Source organism: Cynara cardunculus (genome assembly GCF_001531365.2).
Source record: "Cynara cardunculus var. scolymus isolate 2C chromosome LG 17, CcrdV1, whole genome shotgun sequence".
In the NCBI taxonomy this organism is placed as follows: domain Eukaryota; kingdom Viridiplantae; phylum Streptophyta; class Magnoliopsida; order Asterales; family Asteraceae; genus Cynara; species Cynara cardunculus.
The window spans coordinates 4,994,995-5,010,616 of record NC_037544.1 but is presented as its reverse complement, the minus strand read 5'-3'; the positions used below and the strand labels follow the sequence as shown (position 1 = coordinate 5,010,616).

Genomic DNA, 15,622 nt, shown 5'->3' with positions numbered 1-15,622 from the left:
TTAAGAGTTTTTAAGAGTTTTAACCAAATGCTTTATAATATAGTATAGATATATTTATTTTCAAATTTTTATGATATCTTTAAAATTTATATTTTATTCAAAAATAAAAACATTATCCATTTTCTCAAAACCATATTAAAACTTTTACAGAGACGGAATAAAACTAAACATTAAAATCGAGTTATATCTCGCTACATTGTACAAGTATCATTCTAGTATAAATAATCAAAATTTTTAAAATATTATAATTTATCGTTATTAATATAAAGTTAATTAATTTATATAATTATATTGCAGGTTAAAATTTATTAATTTATCATAACATATTTCTATATAAATAAATAATTAAAAAATATATATTTTTAATATTTTATTAATTTAATAAATTAATTTTATTAAAAAATTATTTTAAATATATTTTCGTGCCGACAAAGGGGTTTTCAGAATATACTTTTCCAATATATGCGGCTCCGTCTCTCCAAAATATCTTCTCTCAATGCTCTTCTTTATAAATACCTTCATTTCCCTTTTTCCTATTCACCAAATCGTACACTAATTTACGACGAGATATTTTCCAAGCTTTTTGCCGGAGAAAAAATGGCGACGGTGGTGAATGTATGGATGGGAGAGTTGACAAAGCTTACCAACAAGATCCGATTGAAGAACAAACAGCAGCCGCACCGTAATTTCTTCCTCAAATCTCGAAACGAAGCTGATGATCAAATCGAAGAACAGGAGGAATCAGGAATGGCTATGACGGAGAAGAAGAAACCAGTTCCGGCGTTGTTAAAATCAGCGACGACGGAGAATCAGTTGCCGGAAGAGACGGTGTTTTGGCTGATGGATCGATTTGCACCTTGCTAGCGATTGATCAGTTTCTGTACGTCCGTAATTATGTATAATTGTATATGTCGATGCTTATATATGTATATATAGCAATCCTCGCCCTAATTAGAGTAAATTTGTTCCTGTGAATTTTCCGTTTTTTGTTGAAGACGATGACTTTTATGTGCATTATCTTCATGATTTCGGGTGTAAGATTCATCAAATTTATACAAGGAAGCTTGATATCACAAAAAGCGTGCTTACCAGTTCCAGTGGTTGAAGAATTGGGTTCCATCTTTATGTTTTGTTAGATTCATGGTGAAATTTTAATCGTTTATAACATTTTTATTTTTCACATCTCCAAACCATTTCTCAGTAGTTTTTTTTAAAATAGATAATTAAAAGTTGAAATTTATAAAACTTATGCTCTAACTTTTGAGAGACGATTAATCCCAAGCAACCACCTGCGGGTGGCTCGAAGTCGCCGCATTTGAACCTTTATGGTCACAAGGAGATTTTTAATTCTAATTGGATTTGAACCTGGAACCAGAGCATGTCGTGAAAGAAGCACACCGGTCGTCTGTCCGAGACCACCCGTGCCCGCCCATTTTGTATCGTCCTAAATGGAATCCCTTAGTTATGTTGCGCCTCGACCCGAGTCCCCACGTTCGCTTTTCTCCGCCCGAGACCCAAGAAGTTGGCTTTGCCAACACAACATTTGGACCGTCCCCTTCATTCTATACTGACCCTCGCCCGGGCTGGCTTTTTGGGAACCCCGTCCCCACCGTGCTCATGGCCCCATAGGAGTTGGATACTAATCGGAGAAATATTGGAAAAACCGCCTGGAGGTCCGAGGACCTTTAGTACTGTACTCTACCCCTTTCATTTCCATCATAGAGTAGAAAGAAGTTTGAATCATTTAGCCAGACATTTTTGACTTTTGGAGTCCAGTTTCAAACCATTAAGAAACTACCATTTGGTTAAGCTATTTATTTATATAAAACCGCATGTAATTTATAACTAGTTGTGTATCCGTGCAATGCGGCGGGAGCCGTGAATTTTAACGATTTTGAAGTTTCACTGGTTTTATTAGAGAAGAKTTAACGATGATATAAGTTACACTTGGTTTTTACATATTAATACAATTTGAATAAATAAAGTTATAGTTCCAATTACAGTCTATCGATGAAAAAAATTGTATGACAGTTTAAAATCCAACATATTTAAACGACTACACAAATGTGTTCGATTTACACCAAGAGCAAATAATCAAAAGATCGAGAGCGAGACCGAAAGTTCTAGAGCAATTGAATGAGAGAACTTTTAATAACCCATGATGAATATGAGTTTGAATGTCACTTTGGAGGATGGGAAGAAGACATAGAGGTATAAGAGGATGAAAGCATGAGTGAAAGTGTCAAGAGTATATTGAAAACATGAAAAAAAAAGGTAATAATGTAAATTGGTAATTTATACTATATGTTATTTTAATTATAAATTAAGAGATTTTCAGACTGAATACATAAAATAATAGTACTTAAAACATTATGAGTTGTTTTTAAGACTTTTTGCATAAATATTAAATATATAGTACTTTGTGCATTAAAAATTATTTTTAAGACTTTTGATAAATTTGATTTACAAGGTAGCATAGATAATTATGAATTTTTTATGATATTTGCTATAAAGAGCATGTACTAAAAGCCTTTTTAAATAGTTCATAATATAGTAAAATGAGCATTTGACTCGATAAAATCAATATGACTCGATATTTTTGAACCAAACACGAAAAAAATGAGATTTGCTCGATCGATCTTTACTCTAATAGAATTGCTCTGATCACGATACAAAGTTATGAACAAATATCATGTTAATTGAATCACGTAAATTTCTACACTTCTACGTTTAATCTGTAATATTACCGTTCCGATGTGTCTTTTTTCTATAACTGCGGGATTCAAATCAGCTTGACCCTAAATATAACAGACAGAAAAATCTCCAGTAACCTGACCTGAACTAAATTGTGGCCTTATGAGTTGGTCTCAATACTTTCAGAAGACCACTCATTGGTACTAGACTTTGGTTTATTTTCTTCATCCACCCATCTCAAAACCTCCTTCCCGTACCTAAGAGCTGCACGAACACTATCCACCTCTAATCCCGTCACCGGCGACACGTACAGTTTCCGCCCCGTCAACTCACTGAACATCCTCTTAAACTTTGCACCGATATACTGGAAACCATATTGCGCCATCAATGTTGCTTTATTTCTCGAGCTTACATCGCTACTAAAGGCTTGGCTGGTGACGAACGGATTGAAGTCGTGAAACCACTCGCATTGCGACAGAGGGTCGGTTTTGATCTTTTTTTCGAGCAGATCAAACTTATTGAGTATTAGAAGGAATGCTTTGTCTTTGAATCGTGGATGGGTGATGATGTTTTCGAAGATGTTTTTGCTTTCTAACATCTTGTTCTTGACGATTAAGTTGTTGTCGGTGTAAAACTCGTTGTAGGAAGTTAAGTCGACGCAATAGAGGATGAGATCGATGTCTTCAAACATGGTTAGCCATTTACAGTTGTCTCCTAAGCTGCTTGAATTCACTCGAATCAGTTGGTACCTGTAAAGATATCTTTCCCTTTTACTACCAAAAATGGGGTTTCGGTGTTACTGTGTGTAAATTTGGTGTGTTATGTGTGTTTTTTAGCTATAAGTAGGATCTTTGCATTCTTTTATAATCCCATCTACAAAAATAATCCCAAACTTGTGGTTTACTATTGTGCTTTTTAGTTGTCTTATTTACCCTTTTTGCAAGCCAGGGGTCTTCTCGGAATCAACCTCTTTGTCTTTTGAGACAAATGTAAGGTCATCATACATCTTTTCCCCAAACCGAATTCAGATGGGATATACTAGTTTTGTTTGGCTTTGGTTTGATCGATTCTAACTCCTGTGCCAGAGGCAGTTCAGAGGGCCAGAAGGCCCTAGAGGGTATTTGATACCCTCTGGAGCGCCCCCACGGCCACACCGCAACGGTCCAACGGTCATCATGGGGAGGTAAATCGAGCATACATCCCCAAAGGCAGAGGGTGGTGCCTGGGCTCGAACCTGAAACCTCACACATGTGGATTTTAAGTCGTACCTCTACCTCTGGTACAGATCAGCGGGGATGGGTGGTTATGCTACGTGTGACAAAATACTAACCTTTGGAGTAGATTGGTCTGCTCGGTGGCCTCCATGAAGATATCTGGAAGCAAAGAGGGAACCGAGAACTCCATTGAAGTAAGCCCATTAGAAGATGAAATGCCATCAGCATACAGAATGTCCACATCAGAAGGCTCATAAGTTGGCCTCGAGATTTCAACAGCCTACACAAGAACCACATGAAAATTTTGATCTAAACAAGCAAGATCTTGTTATATCAATTACTCCCCCTGTCCCAATAATTGTCTTTACATTTCTATTTTAGTTAATGGATAAGTGTCTATTTTCTAATTATACCCTTAATAATGAGATGGATAAATTCATTACTCCCTCTATTTTTAAGAGTAAATTTGTCATTTAGTTAATTAAAAAGTGTAATAATTACACAATTTTAAAATTGTGTGTATTTTTCATCGGTGGACATGTATTTTGGGCCGGAAGGAGATATATGACTTGTGAGCTCATACCTGAGGTAAGAAATAATCGGCAACTATGGGGAGCGCATGAAGTTCAGTCCGTCTAGCATAGGTTGCTTGAAAGGCTTTATTGTTCCATAGTTCCTCAACTACTGGTGAATACTCACGTGTTGTAGCTGGAAAAACAAGTTCCAGATTGCCTGATGCCACAATTTGAAGAAGCCAGTCGGAGAAGTATTTCAGTTTTGCACTTAATGAATAAATGTTTGTTTCAATGTTTTCGGCCAAACCCCCTGCAGCTGAGAATAAAAGCTTCAGATTGCAATACTTTAAGGTAGACATGAAAATTATCAGCCGACAACTAGCTTATCATTATCAGCTAGTTTGCCAAACATAGCCAAAATCTACTCATCATACCTGAAGTACTAGGTTGATCCATGAGTTTTCTCCTTATCTGCATTGAATATTCTTCCTCAAATTGTTTCACACCCTCGAGCAGAATGCTGATATAAAGATACAAGTTGCTTTGGATCAATGACTTAGCTTTTTGACGCTCATCTTCCGAGAATGGAACATTGTAAAGAATCTTGGCCTGAAAAGGGAGCAGCTATGTTCAATAATGCCATTATCATGAATACACGTAAGATACCAAAGGGCCTTTGGCCTAGCGGTATGTGAGTCATTGGCCTTTTAGGAGGTCAAGGGTTCAAACCTCACCAAAGATGAGGAGGGTGTGTGAGTTTATTTGTTCTATTTGCCGTATATAAATATTATATACTTCAAAAAAAAAAAACACGTAAGATGCATCCCAAACAGTAGAATGGCTGGTTCCAAGAAGACCCCCCAGGATTGTGCAAAGTGTATGAAAAGAAAAGGTAAACTTGCTCAAAAAATTAGCAGAACTAGAACATAAGAACTTGAATGAATGAAACGCAATGCTAAAATTTGAAAACAACTTAGAAGTAAGCAACATCATTCAAAAAGACAGACAAACAAGAAACAAATGCAACAATCTGCTCCATCTAAAAATAAATGCTAATGTTTACTTTTTGGGATATTCCAAAACAAATGCAATAGTCCCTTTCGGCAAAACCTTTAAAGCAAATTCCCTTTTTATCACCTAGTCATAATTAGTGCATTACAACATAACGAATGCATTGGTTTTGGTTGACAATATTTCTTCTATAATGTCATTACTCATGGATATTTATAGATATTTGAATAATAGTCAAACACTTCCATTAACCCAGTCAAACTTTCATGTTTCTTTTTAGAAAAAGGGGGTACAATTGTTTTGCATATTGGAATCTTTCTAGCATCAGACTGTTCTTATCAGATTTTCATCTCAAATGATTTGCACAGCGCATAAAGTTTTTTTCTTTTCACTATGTTGTACCTGCTTATAGATAGCGCTTGTCCCAGATTGATCTTGACCAACTAGAAGTAGTTTTGTTAGCGATTTCGTATCAATGTTTTCCTGCCCCAATTTACCGCCATTGTTGACCATATCTTCTGCATACGAGATAAAGGATTTGGATGGCACTGGCAAAGACAAGAGTGCACAAATTGCCTCTATTCCAGACTGAAACCAAAGTTATCAAGACAAGCTAAGTTGAGTTGTGCTAGTAAACATCTGATAGTTACATTAAAAGTAGGATAAAGAGCTCAAACATCAATAAACTACAGACCATTTCCCATATTTTTGCGTTCACTTGATTCTGTCCCTCTTCCTGATAGGATCCATCATGGCTTACCCAAAAACTAGGGGAACCTTCGCAATTGATTCCGGCAAACTGCAGGCATGCAAGAAAGTTAGATATTGACCTAATATTCTGTAATCCTGAATTATTTGAGCACATTAACCTTTAACATCAATAGCTCCACTTTGGTGATCACCCGATTGTTTATCTTTACTTTTGTGGTCCCATTGCTAGCATTTTCCTTAATGGGAGCACCAACAGACAGCTGGGGACTAATAATCTGGCAAGGCTTATGCCCTTCCTGTTCATAATTTTACCAAATTCATTGTTATACAAAATGAACATCCAAAATATATGCAAATGCAACACGTAATATTTTTGACAAGATGGGATAAAATATGGAACATATCATGATCCATATGACACAAAAGTGGGTATGTAAAAATCACCAAACACAGACATTTCATATTAGAGGCTAGGTCTGCGTACATCTTATACTCCCAAGACCCCACCCCTTGGTGGGATATAGTGGGTTGGCTTGGTTTCCTTTGGTTACTGATATTTCAGTGTTTATCAACACATCCATCTTGTTAATACACAAAAGCAAACAGATATATGCATGATTATAGACGAAGCATTTTGTAAACAACAAAAATAAAGTCTGAAGCCTCACCTTTCCCCAAAAACCAGACAACTTATCATACCAATAGCTTCCTGGTCTAAGGCTTTTTGGTGGGTAGGCACAGGTACGCAATTGAACTGCTTCTTCTAGAGAAAGTTGTTTGCCATTCACGGTAAGAAGCCAATACGGTAGCTGGTTTATGTGACAGGACTCTTCAAATTTCATTATCTGTTTCACTTGAAAATCTGAGAGCAATTGCTTAAGAACCTTTGAACATTTCCCCAAATGCTCACGTTTTGACTCATCAATAGGATACCCAATACAAGTAATGCATTTCCTACCTTCTGGCATTGACCCCATTACTCTCAGCACACAATTACTACAGTATTTTGCATCACATACAATGCAAAACTCCTTAAAGGTGAACCAATTTCCCTTAAGGCAGCGGTGGCATAACCCTTTCTTGACATGAGAACTAGCATGCGGCCTTTCTTGAATCACCATTCCCGGGTCATCAAAACTACTTTCCTCTTGAACCATAGCATCAGATTCAGGTTCATTGAAAGTAACAATCTGAGTTCTGTTATCGTAACTTGAAAAGACCTCGTGAGGTCGATTCTCTTCACTAGCATCATACAACTCTACAATCTCATGGCAATAGTTATCCAAACGATCTCCATCTGAACTCATGGAAAACTCCTGAGAATTCTCATGACTATCAGAAAATCCTAATGAAATAGAACTTCTATCTCCCTCTGGTGAACTAGGTGAGTGTGCATCAGCACCTATCAGATCCGATCCAAGACGACTCTCGTTAATTTCAGACAAAACCAACTTAGGATCTCTCTTAACAACAGGATGGATAATTGGTAATGATAGATCACCAGAACTAGATACAGAAACAACAGAGGCTAGCGGAATAGAGACAACATCAACAGGAACTGCCCTAGGAATATCATAAGAAACCGGAGGACCAGTGTACTCTATGGCAAAAGAGTACTCCACATTATACTCATCATCATCCTCTTTCGAAGAACGAATAGGAAATATACTTCTAATAATACTACCCATCTCGCCAACGTAACTACGAACAGCTTGAATATAAACCCTATATACCAATTCTAAATTGAAGCTAACCCTAAACAAAACAGAGTGTTTAATCTTCACAAGTTCATGGAAAATCAAAAGTGAAAACAGAATTTAAGCGTTTGTCAAGTTCTCATGGAATCATGGTGTATGGTGATCAACATGTATCAGATTAAAATAAACGACAGTTAGATACTCCATTGAAGAACGAAAACTTGACTTTAAGATGTCTCCATCCGAGATTCAACGACCATTTCAATTTTCCGAAAAACCAATCAACTACGACAGTTCACAACTAATTGAAGCTATCCATATAGTATAATATTCACAATTTCGTGGGAAATCAAATGTGAAAACAGGAATTACCTTGAAAAGGGTTTTTCAATCGGTCATGGTGCATGGTAGTTTTAAGCATGCCTAGATTATAATAAACGACAATGACGTACCTAATTGAAGAACGAAGACTTGACTTCAAGAGCGACGAAGAACTTTGAGATGTCTCCATCGAAGATGCCATGCAACGACCATTTCAAAGGGGTTCGATTTTGATACAACCGCGTTCAATAGAAAGCAGTTCCATCATTTGGACTTCGTCAATGTCGCTTGTTAATTACGTCGAAATATCCACGCCCCTGAAGTATCTCAGTTTTACAAAAATAGTCCCTTAAGTTTCATTTTTTCATAAAAGTATACAAAAGGAAGACGATATGTATTTTGTTATGGAACTGGTATCTCCCTCTAACGACCGTTAAGTTGGTCCCATATAATGCCTCCACGTGAGACTGTTGTGATCTTTTTATCACCTCTTCTTTTTTGTTTCCACCCGTTCTTCAACACAAAGACTTGTTATGTTCGGAGTTAATCTATACACATGAAGTCTGTGAAAATGCCCAATTACCCACGTACTAACCTTCTACCAGTGAACCACAAGGGTGGTGCCTGATTGGTTTGAGCTTGACTCCAAATGTCAAAAGTACAAAGATGTCTCAGGTTCAAATCCAAGGAGGAATAAGAATCCTCTTGTGGCCACGGAGGTTCAAATGCGGTGACTCCGTGCTATCTGCATACTTATCAGTCTTATTTTAAGGTTTGTGTTTCAGGGTATATATGGTGATTTCTTGCATACTGAAGGGTTGGTTGAAGCATTCTCGAAAGTAGTGACAAAGAGGGGGTAAAGTGTTATTCTGTAAAAGATGGAAGGCACCAACGTATCTTTGTTGTTTTTTCTCGACTTGTAGTTTGAAATAGGCATGGTAACGGTGCGGGGATAGGACGGTTTTTGTAATCCGTGGTCCCGACTCCGGTTTTTAGTAACAGTCTCCGGTCTCGGCTCCGGTCAAACCACAAGAAGAATATCTGTTAGTTTGAGTCTGTCAGGGATCTCCGGCCCCAGCCCTAACCCGGGTTTAAGTAACAGCCCTCGGCCCGGGACCCGTTTTAGTGGGGAATCCCCGTTCAGGTCAGGTGAGCCGGGTTCCCCACTGGGTCGGGGTAAATCACCATCCTTAGTTTGAAAGCTATTTTCATTTTGTTTTTATCCAATTCACATATATTCAGTCAAAAAAACCTTTTTTCTATTATTATACGAGCATATTCAAATAAAAACGTTAAATATCGTGAGAAAAAAAAGGTTTATATTAATCTATTGAAAACTTCTGATTAAATTTATTTGAAGATGCATATATATGTGAACCGAAGTTACAGATTATTCATGAGAGTTTATATATGCATCTTCAAATTGATTTATTTTTAATGATTCACATATGAATATTTCATTAACGTTTTCTTTTTTACTTTCTCACAATATTTACTATTCTTATTTGAACATTCCACTATTCTCATATTCTTTTTAGAATGTACGCATTTAGGGTTTGTTCGTAAAACTAAGGTGGTGTTTGTTTTTTAAGAGGTGTTGAAGTCTGAAGTCTGATTTCACTTCTGATTTATAAGAGGTGGTGCTGAAGTCTGAAATCTGAATCAGTCAGACTGTTTGTTTTTACGTCTGAAGTCTGAAATCTGAATCAGTCAGACTGTTTGTTTTTACGTCTGAAGTCTGAAATCTGAATCAATATAAACACGAAAAAAGTCTCATAACGACTAGAACCAATATTCATATTGCATTAATTGTGTTGCCATCATCCTTTGCTCATTGGTTTGATCATACTCAAAAAATAACTCATATATAGGAGAGATCGATTTGTAGAGATCGTTTTGGATAGATCGGTAGCTTGAGACCGAGCGAGAGATCGATATGGTGTCTAGATCGTATGATGTAGATAGATCGGTATGATTTGGTAGCTGGAAATCAAGCGAGAGAACGAGAGATCGATATGGTGTGTGAATAAGAGCCCATTAAGAGTTTAGACTACCACTTAAAAATTCAGAGGACAATAAGAGTTTTTCAGCTCTTATTTTCAAAAAAAATCAAACTGTCTGAAAATAAAAACGTCTGACCGATTCAGACTTAAGAGGTATTAAGAGCTTCTTTTAAATAAACAAACAAGCCCTAAGACTAAGGTTTCTTCACAGCTCTTGTTGTCTTTAGACTTGAAATATAGTTGAATTTATAGAGTTTAGGAAAATCTCAATTAAACCCTGTTAATATGATAAGCACGTTAAGTCAGTAGCACGTCAAGATCTAATACACGGTTTTCGTAAAAGCGTTATTTGTTTTTTAAACCTTTTTAGTTTTTAACATGTAAACCTAATTTAAATTGTTTAATGTCATTGTCTCATTGAAAAACACAATAACCTCATCGTGACACATAAGACTTGAGATTTGACCTAATCGTCACACGCCCCACACCATTTAGGATCTTGAATACAACCCCAACTCGATCATTGTTTTTTTTATATTGATATAACACTGACAACCCATAAGTATTTAGTTTTTCATAGTTGAATTAACTCAAGGGTTCGTTTAGTTTGCAGGATTGTTTTTGAGAAAATTGGATTTCACTGAGGGATTTGGATTTGGAGGGACGTGGATTGGAATGGATTTGAAATTATTTGTGTTTTGGTTTGTAGGATTTTGAATGGAATTGGATTTCATTATTTATAAATAATATATAAAAAATTAAAAATAGTTAAATTACATTTTTATTATTATTACAAAATAAATGGTTAACATTTTTTAAAACATTGTTTCATAAAATCCTATGAAATCCCATGAAATCCTGAGCACGCCCTAAGGATTTCAAAATCTTATGTTTGTAGGATTTCAATTAAATTCTAAGATTTTAAATCCGGACAATCCAACAAACTAAGCATGGATTGAAATGGATTTAAAATCCAAATCTCCCAAATCCATTTCATTCCTGCAAACGAAACGAAATCTAAATGTTTTTTTAAATGATTTTCTTATGTTGGAGATTATGATAAGATGAAGAAGATATTGAAGGTGCCAAGCCCAGGTGATCACAATGAGGAGCCACAAACCGGCCCGGCCCAGTCCAGGACTGTCGAAGGACCAGAACCGGGACCTGTAAGGACCGGTTGAGGAACCGTTGATCAAGACCAGTTACAATTTTGGAGGGATTTGTGGGACCGCCCGACCGGAACCGGGACCGGTTATTCCTGGTAGGTTCGGACCAAACACCAAACATTAGAATCTTGTGTGGTTAACTCAACTGACAATCAAGTCACTGGGATTTTCCTAGTTGTTTTTCAGGGCCTCTGGGATTAGTTGGGGTATTTACAAGCTAGACTAAATACCCACAGTTAACAAAAAAAACACGTAACTTAGTCCAAAAAGTCACATATTTTTTATGGTTGTTGAAATTTAGTTCAACTGTTTAACAAAAGCGTACTTATAATAACCATAATTTCTCTTGGAAATCCTTGTAGTCGATGGTCTTAAGGAACAATTGGAGTTTCAAGTAAACGATACATACTTCTGGTATTTGATACACAAATCAAATAACCACGTTTTCGTTCACCATCCATGAAACAGTTTGGGTTCCTTCTTATCTGTTGTTTTACAGGTTAAGTTGAAGCAACATAAATAAAAAAAAAGAACCAACATCGTACTTTTTTGTGAACACAAATTTGATTGAACGTATGTAAAAGTAGTGTGCATTGATTGGGTCGGCGGGTTCGGGTGGATAACCCAAAAATTTGATCAGATTTCGAATATGGAAACTAACAAATTATGGGTTTTGGATTGCTCCAGGTTCGGATGGTCGGGTTTCAAGTCAGGGTCAGGTATAGTTATATGCAAAAAAATATATACACATTTAATCGACTCCGAGAATGAATTCAAGCAATTGAGAGGATTGATAAAATCGATAGTCGGTTTAGAAATTAAAAGTACGGTCGACTAAAATTTAAATTTTTCATAAAGTAATTAGATAAAGAAATATATTTATATAATATTTAAAAATTATATATCACCCCCCAAAAATCGGGTTTCAAATTTTCTGATTTCGGAACATTTGGGTTCGACATAAACACCTTATTTTTGTTCGGTTTAGATTCAGGTTTAAAACCATTCGAGTTCGGCATATTACCAAAGAGATAGCAGCATAATAGGTAAGGAATTGGGCGGGGACCCCAATCCCATCTTCGTTGGGGAATATGATCACATCCCTATCCCCTCCTCAATGGAGAATCGAGGATTTTTTTTTTCTCGTTTATTTGAGATATTTTATATCATATGTGTTAAACACCACACTCTATTCAAAATCATCCGTATTTAAATTTCACATATTTTCACAGTTTTTGATTTTATGGAATATCAAATATTCATATATAATTGTTTAACGCTTTAACCTCTATGTTTTTTACAAGTAAAAAAAATGTATGTACAAACAAATGTCAAAATACTCTTTTCTAAATCTAAGTCCTTATATAAATGATATATTTAGGGGGTTTTGGGATTGCTTATAAAAACAACTTATTGACTTATTCCGGTGTGGTACCGGTAATAAGCACTTTTGAGTGTTTGGATAAATAACTTATACCGGTGCCAAATCAGTAATAAGAAGTTTTTATAGAAGTTAAACTCTTCTGACTTATAGTTGGGATTGCTTATTTAAAACAACTTATACTTTTTTTGTAAAAGTATTTGTTAACTTATGTGGTATCAAACCGGAGTTTGTAAAAAAATGTTTAGATTAGCTTATAGCGGTACCAAAAAACAATAAGCTCGTAAGTTATTTTTTAGTGTTTGACAAATTTTGCTTATATATGTAAAATGACCAAAAAAGACAGTTTTCCATAATATTGACTTATGAGAGTGTTTGAGATTGCTTATTAACTTATTTGATTTTTTAACATGTAAAAAATTATTTTTCATCGTTTATAATAATATATTTGACAAAAATTTATATCAATAAGATTAATAATTAACAAACATTAATAAAACAGGGTTAAAATGGTAAACTGATAATAAACAATTTTTCATGAATCATAAAAGATTAACTTAGCAAAAACTGCTTATTACCGGTTTGACGCCGATATAAGCAGTTTTATTTTTCCTCATCCAAACACTAGTATTTAGCTTATCACCGATGTCAGATTGAAATAAGTCAAAAAAACACCTAAAATAAGCAATCCCAAACACCCCCATAATAAATTGATAAGTGCCTTTGTAGAAAAAACATAAGTTGTTTCAAATAAGCAATCTCAAACACCCTCTTAATATACGGAGACATAACGAGTAGAGGATCACGTTACTCGATCCAGTTCCTATCTCGGGTTTTGAATTTTTGGGGATCCCGTCCCCATCCTGGTCTTCGGGTTTATAGAGAATCCCTGGCCCCTTTGAAACGAGTACACCGAGTTTTCTAATGAGACGGATATTCCCTTACATACAATGAATCTTGTATAAGTAGTGGTTAACATTCTTCATGGGTACTATGAAGAGCGATCATGACATGAGGTCTTGTCAACAAATTAAATGTGACCTTACAATTTATTTTTTTTAAATATATTATTTATTAAAAAAATTATTACTAAAAATAAGTTTTTAAATATATTCAGAAGTATAAAATAATTATAAATAAATCAAGGTTATCTAAAATATATTTAAATATACTAGAAGGGTACTCACGCAATGCAGCGATATATATCTCGATTTTAATGTTTCGTTTTATTCCGTCTTTGTAGATGTTATAATACAGTTTTTATGTGGTTTTGAGAAAGAATAATGTTTTTGAATTAATATAAATTTGAAGATATCAAATATATCAATATCATATCAGGTTAACTATTTCAAAATTCTTATTTTTATGTAATTTTCTTTAATTCAATTTTTTATTATAATTTAACTTAGATAATAACGAAGTAATTTATTTTTAATTTCATAATATAATCTTTAAAAAAATAATAATTAAGTATTCTGTTAGATATCAATGATTATTTTAATTATATTTTAGATTTTTTATATTTAAAATGAAATATTTATCTTGTATTTGACTATGTTTATCTGCAGTTAGTGACACGAATATAAACATGAAACTTTAATAAGTTGTACATACGCACGGTTTATTTGTAATCTTGAATTTTAAATAATATGCATCAATAAATGGTACTTCATGGATAAAAATGTTTTTTAAGAGTTTTTGTCAAATACTAATATAATATAGTATAGATAAACCTAATATATCGATTTGTTAATAGAATTATATTATTATTGCAATAACATCATTTTTATAATATACGTAATATATTAACTATTTATAAAAAAAATTAAAAAAAGTGTTGAGTTAACAAAACGACATATTTATGTGTATAATTTTAGAATCGTGGTCTGATTTTGAAATTATGGTGTTTAATGTGTAGTTTGGGGGTGTTTGAGATTGCTTATTTGAAACAATTTATGTTTTTTTATAAAAATGTTTATCAACTTATTATAAGTTAGAGTGGTTTAACTTATTCAAAAACTCGTTATTACTGGTTTGACATCGGTATAAGTTGTTTATCCAAACACTCAAAAAAATGCTTATTATCGGTGTCACATCGGAATAAGTCAATAAGTTATTTTTATAAACAATCTCAAACACCCCCTTAGTTGGAAAAGGTGTGGGACAACTTTATCTAAATACAAGACAATAGGAGTATTCATGGATGTTGGGTTGATCGGGTTAAAGACATTTGAACAATTCAGCCCGATGTTGGCGGTACCCAACCCAACTTGTTTGGGTTGGTCGGTTTGGTCAGGTTGGCCGAGTTGTGTTTAAACAAAGTAAAATCAACATTAGGAACATAAAAATAGAGAAAACATTCATATGAGATATGGGTAATGATTCAAGAGAATATACGAGTTCATCAAAAATTTAGGTATCACATATAACCTTTTAATAATGTCTTCATGAGTTTCATTGCTCGTTGTTGCGGAGTCGTTTTTGGTAATCTATACATATTAGATAGAAATAGAGATGGCCAAATCGGCCCGGCCCGGGACTGTCGGAGGACCGGGACCGACAAAGAACCGATCTGAGACTGGTTATGGGACCGAAAACGGGGACCAGTTGAGTTTTTTTGTAGTTTCGTGGGACCGGGACCGGTTATTGGACCGGTTATGGACCACCCCGGCCCGAAAATTCAAATAATTTTATAAATAAATGTATTTTTAAATAATTTTATAATGTATTTTTATAAGAAAACGTAATTTTAATTATATTAAAACGCATTTTTAAAGTGTATTTGAGTGACCCAATTGTAAAATTTATAATGTATTAAAAATATATATCATTAAAAAATAAAAAAAATCTTATTTTTTAATGTAAGGACCGGTTGGGACCGAGACCGGGACCGGCGGCCCATACCCGGT

The 15,622-nt window shown here is 34.7% G+C and overlaps 1 protein-coding gene across 1 annotated transcript; it reads right to left on the bottom strand.

Annotated features, from left to right (window-relative positions):
- Positions 1–2,725: 2,725 nt before the first annotated feature.
- On the bottom strand, positions 2,726–8,094 carry LOC112500526 (extra-large guanine nucleotide-binding protein 1-like). Its single transcript, XM_025104029.1, has 8 exons — positions 6,814–8,094; positions 6,304–6,441; positions 6,129–6,233; positions 5,837–6,022; positions 4,858–5,032; positions 4,492–4,739; positions 4,025–4,188; positions 2,726–3,443 (listed from the first exon to the last, which is right to left on the bottom strand). The coding sequence occupies exons 1-8, from the start codon at positions 7,831–7,833 to the stop codon at positions 2,855–2,857; spliced, it is 2,625 nt and encodes an 874-aa protein (XP_024959797.1). The 5' UTR covers positions 7,834–8,094; the 3' UTR covers positions 2,726–2,854.
- Positions 8,095–15,622: the final 7,528 nt, after the last annotated feature.